Source organism: Hyperolius riggenbachi, chromosome 3 (genome assembly GCF_040937935.1).
Source record: "Hyperolius riggenbachi isolate aHypRig1 chromosome 3, aHypRig1.pri, whole genome shotgun sequence".
Classification (NCBI taxonomy): domain Eukaryota; kingdom Metazoa; phylum Chordata; class Amphibia; order Anura; family Hyperoliidae; genus Hyperolius; species Hyperolius riggenbachi.
Window position 1 is genome coordinate 87,922,252 of NC_090648.1, and position 19,939 is coordinate 87,942,190.

Genomic DNA, 19,939 nt, shown 5'->3' on the forward strand with positions numbered 1-19,939 from the left:
AGGCAGGCCTGTGACAGGGGTTATTAAATTAGGTAAGTGGAAGCCCTTCTTAAAGCGGTATAAAACTCTGACATAATATTCAATAAAAACATGTTTTCCTACTTTTTATAACCCATACAATTATCATATTTGCTTTTGTGCAGAAGTATTATTATTCATTTAGAAATTACAAGTTCCCAAAGTACAATTTTTTTGCTCTGAGAGCTGCAATTGCATGTTATTCTTAACCTCCCTGGCGGTAAGCCCGTGCTGAGCACGGGCTATGCCGCCGGGAGGCACCGCTCAGGCCCCGCTGGGCCGATTTGCATAATTTTTTTTTTGCTACACGCAGCTAGCACTTTGCTAGCTGCGTGTAGCATCTGATCGCCGCCGCTACCCGCCGATCCGCCGCAATTCCTCTCGCCGCGGCCGCCCCCCCCCCCAGACCCCGTGCGCTGCCTGGCCAATCAGTGCCAGGCAGCGCTATGGGGCAGATCGGAGTCCCCTCTGACGTCACGACGTCGATGACGTCGGTGACGTCATCCCGCCCGTCGCCATGGCGACGGGGGAAGCCCTCCAGGAGATCCCGTTCTTTGAACAGGATCTCCTGATCTCCGATCGCCGGAGGCGATCGGAGGGGCTGGGGGGATGCCGCTGAGCAGCGGCTATCATGTAGCGAGACTTTGTCTCGCTACATGAAAAAAAAAAAAAAAAAATTAAAAAAAAAGATTTGCTGCCCCCTGGCGGATTTTTTGCAAACCGCCAGGGGGGTTAAGGCTCATACACACATCAGACCATAGTCTTTGGAAAATGAAAGATAACAGACCAATTTTACCCCCTTCCATGTAGTATGAGAGCCATACCTACACAGTCTATTCTATGGAACTGAGCTCCCCATCAGACAGAAATCTTTGCAAGATGCTGCACACAGAAATGCTGTAGACATTCAAAAGATCAGTATCTGCAAAAGATCTGTTCCTGCAAAAGATCCGTCCTGCAAAATGCATTCATCATCATACACACCTTGTTTAACAGACATTCATCTGCAGATCAGATCCACCAGGATGGATTTTCAGATCTGCAGATGATTGTCTGATCTGCAGATGAATGTCAGTTAAACAAGGTGTGTATGATGATCTGCAGATCTCATAGACTATGAATGCAATTTGCAGGAACGGATCTTTGGCAGGAACACATCTTTTGCAGATACTGATCTCTTGTGTCTGTACAGCATCTGCGTGTGCAGCATTTTGCAAAGATTTTTTTCAGATGGGGGTTCAGCTCCATAGAAAAGACTGTGTAGAGTATGGTTCTCATACTACATGGAAGGGGGTAAAATTGGTCTGTGATCTTTCATTTTCAAAGGACTATGGTCTGATGTGTGTATGTGGCCTTAACTGGTTTATTCATACTGTAATGTGTCCAGAAATGCTTTTTGAGTTTCTGACTGTCTTCAGGAGTGTCTGCACAGTCAAAAGTGTTTACATTCCTCACTTGATACAATTAAGTAAACACAAGATAACATTATCTCCAGTTCGGATGCGTCCAGCTTTCCCTGCAGGGAGCTTGTAAGTCCTGTGTTTAACTAGTTGAATGCTGTTGTAGTAAAAAAAAATGGTGGTAGTATATAAAATACTGTAAATAATCTTTTAGAGCAAAGAAGAAATGCTAGCTTTCATACCGCTTTAAAGAGGAAGTTTACTGAAAGACCGTTTTCGGGAGGCGTGGGGGGAATAAACCCATGCATTGCAAAAGTGAGTAGTTATATAATAGAAAATAGATCTAGAAATGATTGATACTCTCTGTGTTATTTGCTCATGTTGTTCGATCCACCGTGAGTCTGCAGGTAATCATCTGTATCTGTGTGGAAGACAGGAAAAAAAAAACAAGCAGCATCAACTGCCATTATCTATAACCGCACCCCCTAACAATGTAATGGTATAGTCTAATATATATATATATATATATATATATATATATATATATATATATATATATATATATATACCCGCGGCTGAATCCCTGTGTGCCCACTGCGCCCCCCTCGCTCACTACACCCGCCGAAACGGGGTTGCCTGGGTGAATCCCCACCAATCCTCCACTCTCATCCCAGCACTAGCGATAATGGCGAACACCGGGGAGGAGTAGGTGGGGGCAGACAGGTGACAATTTTCGGAGTATGGGCACCATGAGGGACAGTGGCCGGGGGCCTGTACATCGGTCGTAGCAATATGGGTGCAAGACGTCGTACCACCTTGTACCCAATCAACCACTTGCCACTGACCTTTTTCAGCATGTTTGATCAATGCCTCTAACCAATTTCGGCCCAAAATCAATCAAATCATTGATCGAGTGGACATGTTGCTGCTGCACTAATTCATTCAGTAAAATTATTATGTATTAATACATTAAGGTGCACATACATTATTTGATTTTCCTGTATGATCAATCATTCAATTCAAGCATTTTATTGTATCTGGGGAGAATGAATTATGAACCATCCCTACCTACTAGAGACCGGCCATTTCTCAGTATAGAGGTGTGGCTTCACTTGAGAGAGCAACCAGTCTCTACCAATCAGACCCATGTCATGTAAAAAGGGGAGTATTTCAGACTAACTCGGATTGAGCAGGAAGTGGAGGTCACAGAAGTGATTAGCATGTATAAATTGGTGAAGCAGGTATTAACCATTTTGGCCATGTGGATGTGAGCCTCACGTCTGCAGCGGCAGCGGCTAGAGCACGCTAGTCACGTCCCTGCAGTTTGGTTGGTCTGCGGGCGATCCTGCAGGCAAATGCCCGCGATCGCGCTGTTGCCGCTAGCAGAAGAGATTGGCTGCAGGGGACAAAAGTCCTTTGTGCCAATCCGTATACGTCCACCGTGAAAATTGAGCCGCCGCGCTACCTCCCGCTGTGATTTTCGCCAGTTTCCACCGCCCAATCATGAATCTCCCCGCCGCCACTGTGATCGGAGGCTTCCGATGGAAGCCTACGTCACTTACCTAGTTACAATGTAACAACACATTGTATCTAGTGATGGGCGAACAGTGTTCGCCACTGTTCGGGTTCGCCCGGATTTTGGCCTGTTCGGGTGCGGTTCGGCACCCCCTGAACACCTCATGGTGTTCGGGAGGGTGTTCGGGCACGCTGCCCGAACCCGAACAGGCCTTCGTTGTTCGGCCGAACATAGCCCCCTATAGGGTCCCAGCATAAAGGGAGAGCATGCCCCGAGCGGGGGGGGGACGGGGGGTCGGAAATGCCCCCCACCCCTCCCCGCTAAGCTCTCCCTTTTGCCGGTTCCCTATAATGTTAAATTTAAGCCCCCCAAAAGTACCTGAGGAGGAGGGCAGGAAGCGGGCAGCCGGAGATTCTAGGCGCTAGTACCATCTGGTACTTCCGCCCTCTCTTGACGCACTTCCTGTTTACATTTGAAGTCGCGTCAAGAGAGCGCAGAAGTACCGCGATGACGGGTACGAGGGTACGTGTCATCATGTAGATGACGCGTTCCCTCGTTCGCGTCATCCGCGGTACTTTCAGGACGAAAATTGGTCACATTGTCGATCGTGCAGGCTGCAAGATGTTGGGAAGTTGATTGATTGGGTGTGCATCGGTACGGCGGCCGATTTTGGAACCAGCGACAAAACAACGAAACCTGCAGATTCAATTAGAGATAAATTTGTCTCTTTGTCAAATTTGACCATAATCATCAGGTGGATAGCTACCTTAAGCTTTCGGCTACTCAGCCTTTATTCTTATTATTTTTCTTATTATTTTTAGTATTAGAATAATAGTATTTATATAGCACCAACATCTTCAGCAGCGCTGTTCAGAGTATATATTGTCTTGTCACTTAGCTGTCACAATTTAATCCCTACTATAGTGATACGTTTTTGTATATATGTCTATGTAGTCTAGTCTAGGGTCAATTTAGTGGGAAGCCAATTAACTTACCTGTATGATTTTGGGATGTGTGAGAAAACTGGAGTGCCAGGAGGAAACACACGCAGACACGGGGAGAACATACAAACTCCATGCAGATAGTGCCCCAGCTGGGATTTTAACCGGGGACCCTGTGCTGCATGGCGAGAGTGCTAACTACTGCCCGTCTGGCATTATGTTCCATTCTGCTCGATCAATGGATATTGGCCAATATATGGTTGAATCTACCAATTTACCTGGCCGGGCAGGAAGAAAAATATTGATCATTCGTAAAGGAATCGGCTACTGTTCACAGGTTTTTTATCGACACAGATTACATTTTTGGTTTCAGAGCTTAAAGCGGATCCAAGATGAAAAACGAACTACAACAAGTAACTTGTCTATATATCTTATTTTTGTAGTAGATAAGATCGCTCAACCTCTACTACCCAGAGCAAGGTGCTGGAAGTCAGTGCGGCAAATCAGGATACAGGAGGAATAGAATCCGCACACCCGCAGGTAGAGTCCAAGGGTTTTTATTTAATCCAATTCACAAAGGCAGTAAATGGCTGACATGTTTCGGATCATATCCTTACTCATAGCCTAAAAAAACTGACATCTAGGTGGTCCATATATACTCCCCCGGCTCCGTCCCTGGGTGTGTACACACATGGGACCAGGGAAAGAAGCAGGACTGAAAACCTGCAGAAATGTATATATATGGAAAAGCCACCATCACAGTATTCCTATGTACACAGAATACAATAATAAGAATACAAAATACAAAATACAAAAATACAAAAGTACAAAAAGTAAGAGGTTAAAACGATATCAGTATATAAAATTAATATCCCACCTAGCAGTGCTATATACTGATATTGTTTTAACCTCTTACTTTTTGTACTTTTGTATTTTTGTATTTTGTATTTTGTATTCTTATTACTGTATTCTGTGTACATAGGAATACTGTGATAGTGGCTTTTCCATATATATACATTTCTGCAGGTTTTCAGTCCTGCTTCTTTAAGGTCCCCTGGTCCCATGTGTGTACACACCCAGGGGCGGAGCCGGGGGAGTATATATGGACCACCTAGATGTCAGTTTGTTTAGGCTATGAGTAAGGATATGATCCGAAACATGTCAGCCATTTTACTGCCTTTGTGAATTGGATTAAATAAAAACCCTTGGACTCTACCTGCGGGTGTGCGGATTTTATTCCTCCTGTATCTTTATATCTTATCTAAAGTTTAAATATTTTACACAGCAAATCTAGCTGCAAACAGCTTTAATAGAATATGATTATTTATTCCTGTGATACAATGACAGCAGCCATGTTGTTTGTAAACATTGCACAGAGGCAGGCTTATCTGTATCTTGAGCAAAAAAAACCTAATCCCCCTCCTCCTCCCTCCTCCCCTCTGCCTCTGAAATCTCTGGCTAGTAATACCTCCCCATCCTCCTGCCCAGACTGAGCTCCCATGAGCCACTGTCTGAAAGTGCCTTGGCTCTCTGAAAACCTGTGGGCATGGCTTGTTTAGTTTATAGGGAATTACAGTAGTAAAACAAAAACAAAAAAGTATTTGGTTTGATAAATGCCTTATAAACAATAGGAAAGGAACAAAATTATGCAATGAGTAAAAGTTCATCTCGGATGTACCTTAAAAGCACAACATCGTTAGCTTAATTAGTGAAGGAGAATTGCATAGAACAGGCATGGGCAAACTTGGCCCTCCAGCTGTTACGGAACTACAAATCCCACAATGCATTGCAGGAGTCTGACAGCCACAGTCATGACTCATAAAGGCAAATGCATTGTGGAACTTGTAGCTCCGTAACAGCTGGAGGGCCACGTTTGCCCATGCCTGGCATAGAATCTCGCTTGTAGCGTGTGGGCTACTAGTCGATTGACTTTCAAACAACCGCACTGTAGTTAATCGCCCAATAAAATCAACTGCTTAATCACTCAGTGGAGTGGAAGATCGAGTGAGTGATGTATGGGTACTTTTACTGGTCTTTTGCGATAAGAATGATTAATCAAAAAGAGGATATAATCAAGGTGGAGTAAAACTGATTCTGATAACACATTAGGTCAGGGATGGGTTTAGGTAAAAAATAAATCTGGGCAAAAATAAACAAAATTACATTTTAAAGAGACACTGAAGCGAAAAAAAAATGATGATATTATGATTTGTATGTGTAGCACAGCTAAGAAATAAAACATTAAGATCAGATACATCAGTGTAATTGTTACCAGTACAGGAAGAGTTGAGAAACTCCAGTTGTTATCTCTATGCAAACAAGCCATTAAGCTGTCCGACTAAGTTAGTCTTGGAGAGGGCTGTTATCTGACTTTTATTATCTCAACTGTTCCTGGACTATTTACTTTTCCTCTGCTAGAGGAGAGGTCATTACTTCACAGACTGCTCTGAAAGACTCATTTTGAATGCTGAGTGTTGTGTAATCTGCACATATTATAGAATGATGCAATGTTAGAAAAAACACTATATACCTGAAAATAAAAGTATGAGAATATTTTCTTTGCTGCTAATCTTCTAGTAATTATTCATAGTACACAACCAATTCACTATATCATATTTTTTTTTCGCTTCAGTGTCTCTTTAACGTGGCTGTAAATGTATGGGGTGTCTTGACATCTTAGAAAGAAAACACAGTGACAATTGGAGCCCAAATAGCGCAATATATCAAAAAAGGTGACTAAGAAATCACAGGCAAAATTTGCTCACAAAGGAGGGTTGCATAAGGTTGCATCCAACCTTTTGAGACAGGTGGTGATGTATGACCCGACTCCATTCGGGTGTCCAGTGTGGACTTGATGAGGTCGCTGTCTTGAGGAACAAGATGGTGACCTCCACTGTGGTAACCACTGTGAGAGGCCACATTGTACCCTTCCAACCAGGAGGGTGGTGGGTATATGTGAAAGCACAATGGGGGGAAGAGGCACCCAGGGATGTAGAAAATCAGCTAAAATAGATAAGTTAGAGGTAGCTTACCTCAATAATGACAATTTCATACAACAATGAAATGTATTATGCACAGACAATGCGTTTCAGGGTCTGAACCCTCTTCCTCAGACCAATGACAGTCAATTATCATCAATAATGATCATCATCAGTAATGTTAGGCACTGTCATTGGTCTGAGGAAGTGGGCTCAGATCCATGAAACGCGTTGCCTGTGCTTGATAAATGTAATTGTTCTATGAAATTGTTTTTATTGAGGTAAGCCACCTCTTCTTTATCTATTTTAGCTGATTTTAACTCAGTTTTATACATCCTTGGGCGCCTCTTAACCCCATTGTATCTTAAACCTGGTACCTACCGTAAATGTGCTGTAACCTCTACAATTCCTGACGTGGGGAACCTTGAGGATTTTTGGGCCGTGGCCAAATGCCCAGCTTACCTCTATGGACACACCGGCCCTGGCTTAGGCTTCAAGTCTCAGTTACTGGAGTGAAGCAGGAAATCTAGTTATCTACAAATGGCATCAGCTAAGTTTTAACTCAGTAAATCAGGCTCATTGTTCATTCTCTCGCTGAATAACACATAAGGTGTTAGGAGGATGCTTTCCCATCTGTCACTACATACCTTCAGTCTAGAGCCCATCCATACATTAATAGCCTTCCTGACATTTTACACCTTTAACTCCTCGTCTAATTTATACAGCCATCTTTAAGGTGAATAATTTTCACATTTCATCACTTGAAATTTCCGACACGCAGAGCAGGATCCTGGGCATAGGCAGCGCATTTGCCAGTCACAGAAAAGGGCTTTGTTCCCTCGCCGCAGGTTGCAAGTCTTGTCAATGCACTGCAGGGGGCGTCTCATCTGTAGAGGCATCATAGCAGGACTCTGCAGAGTGGAGGTACGGCACAGCTCGCTAGGCTTCCCATAGTTCTGCCTTTGTGACATTTATTTCAATGTGGTTTGTGGAAGGAATGATTTTTTTTTTAACAATGACATAAATTTGCATACTTTGAAATGAAAGGCCAATTCAAGTGCCAAGAGATTGTAATCAATATCAGAGTGCATCACCTCTCTTTCCACCCTGTGTAGCAAACAGACTGCAATTCTTTGCATGGAAATATGTAAACCCCATTTTAAAAAGGAGCTGCCTGTCAGCCATACTATCTCAGAAAAAAACACATATATAAGTAGATAAATTCTTGCTCTACTTACATAACATATGCATTGCACTGTCCACGTTTAAATTTTAGTGATTTTTCTACAAAAAAAAAGAAAATCCTTCTTAGCATTTCCCATTTTAAGTGTGGCTATTTTGAAGCCAATTCTGATGTCATTTCCTCCCTACCTGATTTGCCTGCCCTTCACTATAGAAAGTGCATTGTCTCAGCATGAGAAATATTGGCCAATCAGAGAGGAACAGAGCGGTGGGAGGAGAAAACAGGAGGGAAAGAGGCTTCAGCCAATCAGGCTGCATTAGTTAAGTCTGAGAGGAAATAGAGAAGCAAAAAAGGACAACCCAGCATGTCCTGCAACTTCCTTTTTGTGTACCAAATGTTGTGTGTACCAAATAAGAGTCAGGTAAACTGGGGAATAATCATTTATCAACAAGAAAAGTAATTGAGATTTTAACTTTTCGATTGCCTGGTTAGCATCCGTATTACTTGTTTACCAGATAAAAATAAAGAATAGACTTTGTATTTTATGTCCGACAGTTACTCTTTAAGAATACAATGGATAGATAGATAGATAGATAGATAGATAGATAGATAGATAGATAGATAGATAGATACTTGGTTCTGAAATAGCTTTTTCATGTGCACACCTTAAAGGGAACCTTTAGTGACATGTGACATGATGAGATAGACATGTGTATGTTCAGTGCCAAACATACAAATACATATGCTGTATTCCTTTTCTTCTTTTTCTGCTTGAAACAATTTACAGGCAGCTGTGCAAGAGACAGTTTCTCTCCAGTGGGAAACCCTGTCGCACTATAGCATAGCCCTCTCTGAGAAGGAATTACAACCATAAAACACTTTTCTGGCAGAGAACAGCTTCTGAGGGCAGGGGATAGATAAAAAAAAATCAATATTCGTACAGAAACAGTGTGTCATTGAGCAGAGACAAAACATTAAATCTACTTTTTACGTTTTTAAACATAACATAAAACATTGTAATAGGGACATAATTTAAATGTTGTAATAACCAGGACAAATGGGCAAATAGAATGTGTGGGTTTTATTTATTGTAAAACTATAATGGCTGAAAACTGAGAAAAAAATGATTTTTTTTTCTTCTTGTGATTTTTTCCCCCTTGTTATTCCATTTAAAATGCATATAAAAGCAAAAGAATTCTTAACAAAAAATACCACCTTAAGAAAGTCTAATTTGTGGCGAAAAAAACAATATATAGATCATTTTGGTGTGATGAATTGGTGAATGAATGGGAGGAGCGTGATGTGTGAAAATTGTTCTGTTTTTTTAAGGAGTAATTACCTACTGTGAGAGATCGCGGAAAAGCCGCCGCATGTGCTACTGAGCAGGCAGCTGATTCCGTGTCCAGTGCGGCGGTTTGCACGCGGAAGCGTGTGTTTGGTAGCAGGGCAGAACGCGGAAAAGCCGCCGCATGCAACAACAGTAAGGCGGCTGGTTCTGCGTCCAGCGCGGCGGTTTGCATGCGCCAATGTGTGTCTGGTTTGGCTGAGTCTGTTAATGCACATAGGCTTAGGAATACACGCGCGCGCGCTGAGAGGCAGAATTCTTATACTAAGCAGGAAGAGTCAGCTGACCACGCCGATCAGCTGACTCCAGAGCAGGATACTATTGGTTGAGCAATTAGGGGTGGTGCTGGAGAGCACTACTCCATATATAGTTCCTGCTGGTCACTTGCAAGTTGTCTGCCGTTGCGATCACTACGTGGAAGCACTCAGACCTAATCAGATCCTTCAGTGTGTTTGAACCAGGTGGACCTGGGAATTCACACTTAGGCAGATTATTTGAATTGTATTCTGTTTATGCTTAAGCTAGTTCCAGGGTGTAGAGACCAAGGACCTCACACCCAGCTTAGGGAACTGTGTTATCATCTGTGTTATACTTCAAGCTAGTTCCAGGGTGTAGCGACCAAGGACCTCACACCCAGCTTAGGTAACTGTACTACCATCTGTGTTAACTTTCAGACTAGTTCCAGGGTGCTGAGACTACGGACCTCGCACCCAGTCTAGGGAACTGTATTATTATCTGTGTATACTTCAGACTAGTTCCGGGGTGCTGAGACCAAGGACCTTGCACCCAGAATAGGCATTGTTTGATATATGTTATGACTTATAGCTTTTCTGACTACTTCTCTGTCTTCTGATTCGGTACCTCGCATATCTGATATTCCGTTGCCAGACCCTGCTTGACTTGGATACCGAATCAGCCTTCTGTCTTTGTACTTTATCTGTCAGTGTGTTGCCGACCCGGAGTGCCCGACCTCGAGAGCTATCTCTCCCCTTAAGAGATAGTCTCCAGATCAGATAGTGACATCCACCTTTAGGTGTCACTCACTCTCTGGCCCTTCCTGTCTCCAGCCTGACTCCTCCCCTTGGAGAGCCTCAGGCTGCTGGAAGGTTCCTGTGCTCCCAGAGCAGTGTCTCTTTACTGTTATATCGCCTGCTCAGGTGCATCACTCAAAGTATTACTGTTACTCCAAACACTCACATACCTATAGGTGTCCAGAGGTTAGCAATATATCTGTATTATCGGTGATTCTGCAGATCATCAATAATCGGGTATATATCTACATTCTTGGTGATACTGCAGATCACCAATAATCAGATTCTCTCTGCGTGCTGACACCAATCGTTACAGAACGGCAGACCAAACCCAAATGGACGCACTCCGCAGCCGTCTCGGTGCTGACACCAATCGTTACACCTACTCCCCATTTTTAAGTACTCTACCTGTCAATTGCCAGAAGCTTGGATGAGACTTGTATTTCATTGTACAGCAGGAGAGATTGGCAACGTTTTAGACAGAGGCTGTACCTGAATTATCTATTTGCAAAGATGTGCAGAGCTCCACAATATGTACAAAATTACACAACATGCTTTTAAAACAAATACAGCAAAAGAGGGCATTAGCTTCAGTATAAATAATATGTGCACAAATTATTCCCTACTAGACTTCCCCACGGCATTGACGGGCTCGGGGGAAGACTTACCGCTAGTCTAACAATAAAAACATAATTTTTAACCTAGTGTTGCTAATCATAATTGCTATACACATTTCTTCAAACAGATGACAAACAAGTGACAGTGCTCCAGGCTGCAAACTGAAATGTAAGCCAACAGAGGCATGCAGAGCCCCACAGGGGCTAAATACATGCCTTAAATTAAATGCAAATTATGTGCTAATTCCTAATCTAAAAATTTTAATGCAGGTTGAAGCAAATGAATGCAGCTAGCCATATAATATACTTACATTAATTTTGTACAGCAGGAGAGGTTGGCAGCGCTTTCAGACAGAGACTGTACCCAAATTAGCTATTTGCAAAGATGTGCAGAGCTTCACAATATGGACAAAATTGCTTAACATGCATTCAAACCAGGTACAGCAAAGGAGGGTGTTAGCTTCAGTATAAATAATACTGTATGTGCACAAATAATTCCCTACTAGACTTCCGCACGTCATTTACGGGCCCTTGGGGGGAAGACTTACCGCTAGTCTAACAATAAGGCCACTTGGTCCCTTGCTGTCTCTCTGATCACCTCCTGTCAGCTGCTGGATGGGCTGGTAGCCTGACCGAGCCGTGTAGAAAGCTTCCGGCTATGGGAGAGCAACAGGGTTGCACACACAGCTTGGCTGCGCATGCGCAATGAATCGAGACTCAGCCAAGCTACCGGGCCATCCAGTGGGGGACAGGAGCTGCCCATGGCCAGGGACCAAGCTGCCTCAAGGGGGCTTAAGGAAGCACAAGGTAAGTATGGTACCTGAGACCTTTACCTGTACCTGTTTTTGTCACAGGTACACTTTAACTGTTGATGAAGAGGTGCAACCTGTCCAGTAGCCTAGTGACTGAGCCCTAGAATTATGAATAAAAGCCAAAGAAACAGAAAGGACAGCTGAGAGGCGAGCCAATAGTTCTGAATGCTCAGGTACTATAGAAGTAGTGTAACAAATACTGTAGAGTGGTTGTTGCACTGACAACCCTAGCCCAGGCAGCAGAGAGTTTAGACCAGTCCCCTTATCTCTCTCATATCATGAAGGTACCACACCAAAGAAAACAGTAATTATGTAGAACACAGAAACTCAACTTGTAAGAGGTATGTTCTAATACAGTAGAGTCTCAGTTAACCGGCACTGATGGGGATTAGCTGATGCTGGATAACTGTGCTTTCTGGTTGCTTGAGACTCAATGTTAAAAATTGGCTTAACTAATACAGTACTATAGCCCCACTTTATATACATACAGTACCATAAACTCTGTATTAAGTGTTAAAATACAGTAACTGGAAGTATATTATCCTTGGGGGAGCCATGTAATGCAGTCTAAGCACAACAGAGCCCCCCAAACAGCCTAAAGGTACGTATACACACGTCATACTTTTTCAAACAACTTGTCGTTTGAATGACAAGTAGGACGTGTGCACACGCTGTCGAGCGACTGATAACAGCCAGTTTGCCCGATCCGCTAAGTGCATCAGTTGGACCAACTGTCATTCAAACAGCTGTCAGGTCTGTAAGGTGTACAAACGACTTCTAGTCGTTTGTCCAACTAATAGATGTTCAAACAAACAAGTCATTTGATCAGTAATTTAATCTAGTCCATTGTTTTTTCCAGTCCACTGGCCATTATCAAGTTGGTTAAACGATATGTAAATGAGGTAAATTAGCATATCAGCCACTTTGTTGGTTAGTGTGTACATGACATCTGAACGACTTGTTGTTTGCACTAAAAGTTGTTCAAACGACAAGTCGGACGACGCATTGTCTGAAAAAGTTGGATGCGTGTAAGCACCTTAAGAAGTTGGCCTTCACCACTGCCAGCGATTTGTGCTGGTTGGTTGGTTGATTGGTTGGTTGAGACTGCTGGTTAGTTGTGTCCTGGATAACTGAGACTCTACTGTATTCAGCTAGTACAAGGAGCCCAACTGGAAATATAAAATATATAAAAGCTGCTTAAAAAAATGGAAAAGCAACCAATACTTACCTTCCACTGTATGGCGGCATATCTCACAATCCCCAAAAAATAGTTTTATTTTGCACACTAGGCAAATTTCTAGCTTCCTTGGGATAATCAGATAAGAAATCATGCAGAAATGTTGGCAAACAGAGACACCAACAGAGATACACTAAAATCTGGTTAAGAATGGAGATGGTTGTGGACTTACCTCTAGGTATAAGACACAGTTAATCAATTTCTCAAAACAGCATATTGTTATAATCAAAGAAAGTTAAGCGCTTTTAAAACACCATTATGTAACAATTAATTAAAATGAAATAAAGCAAGTTATAACGAGAATACATTAATCAATAGACAATATTTTGTATAGGTACGTACCAACAGTCACTCAGTCCGACCAGAACCATACCACTCAATTCAAAGGAGAGATCCAAATCACTGGAACCAAATGCAGCAGGGAAGGATTTAAAGAGGAACTCCAGTGAAAATAATGTAATAAAAAAAAGTGCTTCATTTCTACAATAATTATGTATAAATGATTTAGTCAGTGTTTGCTCATTGTAAAATCTTTCCTCTCCCAGATTCACATTCTGACATGTATTACATGGTGACATTGTTACTGTGGGCAGGTTATGTAGCTGTTTCTAGCTACTCTGGCTGTTACAGACAGCTGTAAACAGCCATTTCCTGTCTGTGAACATTGTTATATTGTGGCAGTTTGCCCAGAGTACCGCGGTACTCAGAGCTTCTTGTGGGAGGGGTTTCACCACAATATCAGTCATACAGCGCCCCCTGATGGTCTGTTTGTGAAATGCAATAGATTTGTCATGTAAAAGGGGGTATCAGCTACTGATTGGGATAAAGTTAAATTCTTGGTCGGAGTTTCTCTTTAAACTACACCTGGGCTTGCCTTCAGCGTGCTCCAGTACACATTCACGTCTGCAATCCAAAAAGATGAGAAGAGACGGGCACAGCTGCATAAAAACCCTTTATTGTGGCTGAGTAGACACAGTGGCTACAGCAGTGGGGGAAAAAAAGAGATGTCTGACAGCTGTGCTTCTTCAGAGGTCTCTGAAGAAGCAGAGTTAATCTCTGCGAAACAGCTGTCAGACATCTCTTTTTCCCCCCACTGCTGTAACCACTGTGTCTACTCAGCCACAATAAAGGATTTTTATGCAGCTGTGCCCATCTCTTCTCATCTTTTTGGACCACAACCATACCACGTCCACTCACTGCAGTGAAAAAAAGGACTTGGAGTAGGGTCCCGAAAAAGTGTGCAAAACAGCAAATAGTAAAAAGCAAAAATTGAGTGGTTAAGGAAAGGTGGGAGGAAAGGCTGCGCATCCCTAAACACATGTTGCAATTGAATTGTTAATCGCACAGGCATACACCGCCTCTGCCAGACTGAAAAATACATGCCCTGCATCCAAGACAAGTGCTAACATTTATTAGGAGGAACTTTAGCTCCCAATATGGTTTGCATGAAAAGTATATTATACTAGACACTTGCGCCACGGTGAGGCAAACCTCCGGGCAAGTGACCTAACGTAAATTTAAAACCTTGGGAGCAGCTAAGCAAAAAAAATGTGTAACTTACATTTGGTTGAACAGCGAGGAGAACGCCAGTGCATACCACTAAGGCTGCATCTGAAATGACCACCAACTCAGTGTGCAGCACCTAAATAGATTTTCTGCACACTTCGCATTCAATTCGATGCAAATCATATGCAAATCTGCTACTACTTATCATGCAAACAGGAAACTCAGGAGGAGGGGCTGGGAGCAGCTAACCTGGCAGTTACATAGTTACAAAGTTAAGGAAAGGTGGGGGGAAAGGCCGCGCATGTTGCAATTGAATAGTTAATCGCACAGGCATACACCGCCTCTGCCAGACTGAAAAATGCATGCCCTGCATCATGCAGCAAGACAAGTGCTAACATTTATTAAACTAGGAGGATAAGTAGTAGCAGATTTGCATATGATTTGCATCTGAATTGAATGCGAAGTGTGCAGAAACTCTATTTAGGTGCTGCACACATGAGCTGGTGGTCATTTGAGATGCAGCCTTAGTGGTATGCGCTGGCGTTCTCCTCGCTGTTCAACCAAAAATTGAGTGGTGTTGTCCCCTTTTGCCTGATCCTGCAGAGAGTGACTTCTTAAACCCGAGTGGGGTCAGGTTTGTTCTCCCTACCTGCCTATAAAGTGGTTACCTTTGTAAACTTTGTCGTACCCCACCTTTGCAAGTGTCTTTTTTCCTCACATTCTTTAACTAATCTACGTCCGCCTCACGCCAATGGGCGTGAGTGGAGCGGCAGCCCCAGGACCACCTTACTCAAATCTGCGCACAGTCCTAGGGGCATGTTTTGCTGTGTATCGTGCGCACTGATGCGATGCGATCACCGCTGGGGACTGTTAGACGTTGAAACCGCCGTCTATTTACACCAGTACAGTGCTGCGATCTACGGCAGTGCTGTACTGGGGACAGCCGTGTGGCTGTCCCCTCTAGAGGCACAGAGAGTGTTCGGGTCTCATAGGCTGATGTCTATGAGAGCCGATCACTGTGATTGGCAGGCGGAGGGAGGGAGGGTGAGGAAATAAAACATAAACAAAAAAATAGTGTTTTTATTGTAAAAAAAAACCCATAGAAATATTTATTAAAAAAAAAAACATCTGGGGAGCGATCACAGCCCACCAACAGATAGCTCTGTTGGTGGGCAGAAAAGGGAAGGGGGGAATCACTTGAGTGCTGAGTTGTATGGCCATGCAGCAAGCCCTTGAAGCTGCAGTGGCCTATTTTGTAAAAAATAGCATGGTCACTAGGGGGTTTAACACTGCGGTCCTTAAGTGGTTAAAGTGTACTAGTGATGTTGAAATAAGCAGCATTTATACTTACCTGGGGCTTCCTCCAGCCCCATGCCAGCAGTGGGCTCTAGTGCCATCCTCCTGGGCTCCTCCATTCCTCCGCTGTATCCCCCGGCATATTTATCAGTCGCGGTCGTGGTCCACCGCGCATGTGCAGCCCGACCATGCACCCCTGCTGCACTCCCGTGGACAGGGCCGTTCTCTGCCTGCACAGTGCTAGCTCAGCAGGCGCAGAACCCTCCTGGTGACGGTGAACCACAACTGACCATGATTGGGGGAAATAGCAGAGACATGGAGGGGCCCAGGAGGACGGTGATGGAGCCCACGGTTGGCATAGGGCTGGAGGTAGCCCCAGGTAAGTATGAAAGCTGCTTATTCAAACATCTCTGGTTGCCTTTTATCCATACAATAATACATACTTACTACACTATATTGGGCGATCAGTTTTCTCTCCCCGTTATTCAAGCAGATATGAAATCAGTGTAGAGAAGAGAAGCCAGAGAGTCTGTGATCAGCTGCTAAACGCCCAGCCGAGTTATGAGATCTCCTGCAATGTTCCAGGGACGCCAGCAGCAGATCAAGGCAAAGAGCAGACACAGTGTTATTGTTCAGTTAGCATTAAATGATATTAGAAAAAAGCAGCTGCAAACATTCACATCCTCACCTTGTACCTGATAAAGAGGTTTGGCAGGTCGGGTGCGAGGAAGCGGTTGTGAAGTGCTTGTAAGTAGATTAGTAAATATGCTCAATATCATGTGATGCACATTTTCTGTGTACTGTATAAGAAGAGCATGGTGTCAGTATAAGGCTAGATGGGAAATAATCAGATTTTTGTAAACACCATGTTCCTTCGAAGCTCAGTATTAAAAAGAGAGACCTGAGAGGCAGAACCTAAAGGCCCGAATACACGCCTGACTATGGCAGCCGATAACGAGTGCCTCAACCGATAGTCAGCCATGTACAGGAGCCTCCAACCCCCAATCCGCGAGCGGCTCGCTTGGTGGATCAACACCCACCCCCCCCCCACAACGGCCGATTGCATTGTCTGTGCCGCTACAACGTCCATCACGTGACATCACGCACATGTCCCTCTGTCATCATGGGCAGCGCTACACTGGGGCATGCTAGGGCACTGGCCCCCCTAAAAATCACTGTGCCCCCCCTGAGTGCCCCCCCCTGCCTGAGTACCCCCCACCTGCTCCGTTACATAAAGTTAACTGTTTCCAGGCTCCAGCAGCGTACAGTAAACAGGGTCTGTAAAAAACAGGATAATAATCCTGATTCAAAGCTTACTGTCTGTAAAATACAAGCTCTAGTCTCCAGCAATGCTTAGTTACTAAGATAAGGAGGATAAGGAAGATAAGATAAGGAATTACATATACAGTGTTTTCTCTCCTTCTTGCCTCTCCCTCCTCCACTTGCTTGCAGAGTCGTGAGACACAGGCTGGGGGCTGGAATGATTTGTCTGATATGTCCACACAGGAGCAGCTTGGTAGTAAGTAAGGATTAAAGCATGAAAGCAAACTAGCAAAGTACATCTGTAGGGAACTTTTCTTCAATAATAGCACCATCATTTGGACATTCTGCTCTGCTCAAAAACCTCTGAGTTCTGTTTGATTTGATATTTGCATTAAGTTCCTATCATAGCCAAACCAAATAACCTTAATTTTATCACTTGAGTTAGGCAAAACATATCTAAAGCTCGCCATACAAAAATCGATTTTGATCACCAGGCAGCCATTGTAGCCCCTTTGTGTCCCCCAAAAAATGTAAAGCTAGAGCCGCCACTGTCTGTCATCCCTTGGCCCCCTTCCGCATAGCAACAGAGCCATCATCAGCTACATAGCTGACATACGTCTGTACAAGCCAGTCAGCGATGTCGCTATTGGGGATAGGACAGATCCCTGATGGGTGACATGTGTGTACGCACCATTACAGATATAAGATAGGACTACTTATCTAACATAGTATTCGAAATTGGGCACATTTGGCTGCAATGCAGTTAGGTTGTACAATGGGTACAGAGGTTTAAGAAAATCTACTTTCGTCCTCCCCCTCCCCATTGTAATTCCGCCTTTTGTCTTCTTCCATGAAAGTAGGAAGTACACACAGAGCAGATTTTTTTGCAGGAGTTCAGTGGGCTGCAACAATTAGATGATTTTTTTAAAGGCTATTATGCTGTTGCTTATCTTTTAGAGCAGAGAGGAAGCTCTGGGTTCAAGTGACGAAACTGATCCAAGTTTTAGTTGATTGAAAGTTGCAAGGAAGCTGTTTGAGGTACCACACACGAACGTATATGGCGAAAAAGTTGGTTGGATTGAAAAACATTTTTACTCAATAATCAACTTATGATCTTTTTGATGTTTATTATGAATCCTTTTTTTGATCGATCAATCGATCTATCTATCTATCTATCTATCTATCTATCTATCTATATCAGCGTTTTTCAACCAGTGTTCCGCGGCACACTAGTGTGCCGCGGGACGTTGCCTGGTGTGCCGTCCTCTTCTTCCCCTCCCGCCCATCCCCGCGGCCGCCGCTGTTATTACCTTAGCAGCGGCCGCTCTCCCCTCTCCAGCGCATGTATTTATTCAAGCAGTGTATCTCCCAGCTGCTCTGTGTGTGATGCGCAGGAAGCAGGGCTCGGTTACTATAGTAACGGTGATACATATCGCCGCTACAGGAAGCCGCTGCCATCAGGGGCGTAACTAGAAATCACTGGGCCCCCCTGCGAATATTTGGATGGGGCCCCCCCCCATAGGTGCCAAATAATCATAATGGGGCAGCGTTTCACTGTAAATTAATTGTAAAGTGGGCAGCATTTTACCAGACAATCGTAATGTGGGCCAGAAAATCGTAATGTTGGCAGAGTTCACCAGAAAATCGTAATGTGGGCCTTTAGAAAATCATAATGTGGGCAGAGTTCACCAGAAAATCCTAATGTGGGCACCAGTCACCAGAAAATAGTAACGTGAGCAGCAGTCACCAGAAAATTGTAACGTGGGCAGCATTCACCAGACAATCGTAATGTGGGCAGCGTTCACCAGAATATCGTAATGTGGGACAGAAAATCGTAATGTGGGCAGAGTTCACCAGAAAATTGTAACATGGACAGCATTCACCAGACAATCGTAACTTGGGCAGTGTTCGCCAGAAAATCGTAATGTGGGCCAGAAAATCGTAATGTGGGCAGCGTTCACCAGAAAATCGTAACGTGGACAGCATTCACCAGACAATCGTAACGTGGGCAGTGTTCACCAGAAAATCGTAATGTGGGCCAGAAAATCGTAATGTGGGCAGAGTTCACCAGAAAATCGCAATGTGGGCAGCAGTCACCAGAAAATCGCCATGTGGGCAGCAGTCACCAGAAAATTGCAATGTGGGCATCAGTCACCAGAAAATCCTAATGTGGGCAGCAGTCACCAGAATATCGTAATGTGGGCAGCAGTCACCAGAAAATTGTAATGTGGGCAGCAGACACTAGAAAATCCTAATGTGGGCAGCAGTCAGTCACCAGAATGTCGTAATGTGGGCAGCAGACACCAGAAAATCCTAATGTGGGCAGCAGTCACCAGAAAATCCTTATGTGGGCAGCAGTCACCAGAAAAATCGCAATGTGGGCAGCAGTCACCAGAAAAATCGCAATGTGGGCAGCAGTCACCAGAAAATCCTAATGTGGGCAGCATACACCAGAAAATCGTAATGTGGGCAGCAGACACCAGAAAATCGCAATGTGGGCAGCAGACACCTGAAAATCGCAATGTGGGCAGCAGACACCTGAAAATCGTAATGTGGGCAGCAGACACCTGAAAATCGTAATGTGGGCAGCAGACACCTGAAAATCGTAATGAGGGCAGCAGACACCTGAAAATCGCAATGTGGGCAGCAGTGACCAGAAAATCACAATGTGGGCAGTAGTGACCAGAAAATCGTAATGTGGGCTGCAGACACCTGAAAATCACAATGTGGGCAGCAGACACCTGAAAATCGTAATGTGGGCAGCAGACACCAGAAAATCGCAATGTGGGCAGCAGA

At 43.9% G+C, this 19,939-nt stretch overlaps 1 protein-coding gene across 1 annotated transcript in view; it reads left to right on the forward strand.

The window, feature by feature from the left end:
- Positions 1-3,441: 3,441 nt before the first annotated feature.
- LOC137562178 (osteocalcin 2-like) overlaps positions 3,442-19,939 on the forward strand; it is an 86,199-nt gene continuing 69,701 nt past the window's right edge. Inside the window, exons 1-2 of the mRNA XM_068273511.1 lie at positions 3,442-3,448; positions 11,961-12,014. Coding sequence (XP_068129612.1) covers positions 3,442-3,448; positions 11,961-12,014 — 61 coding nt within the window. The remainder of the gene's footprint in view (positions 3,449-11,960; positions 12,015-19,939) is intronic.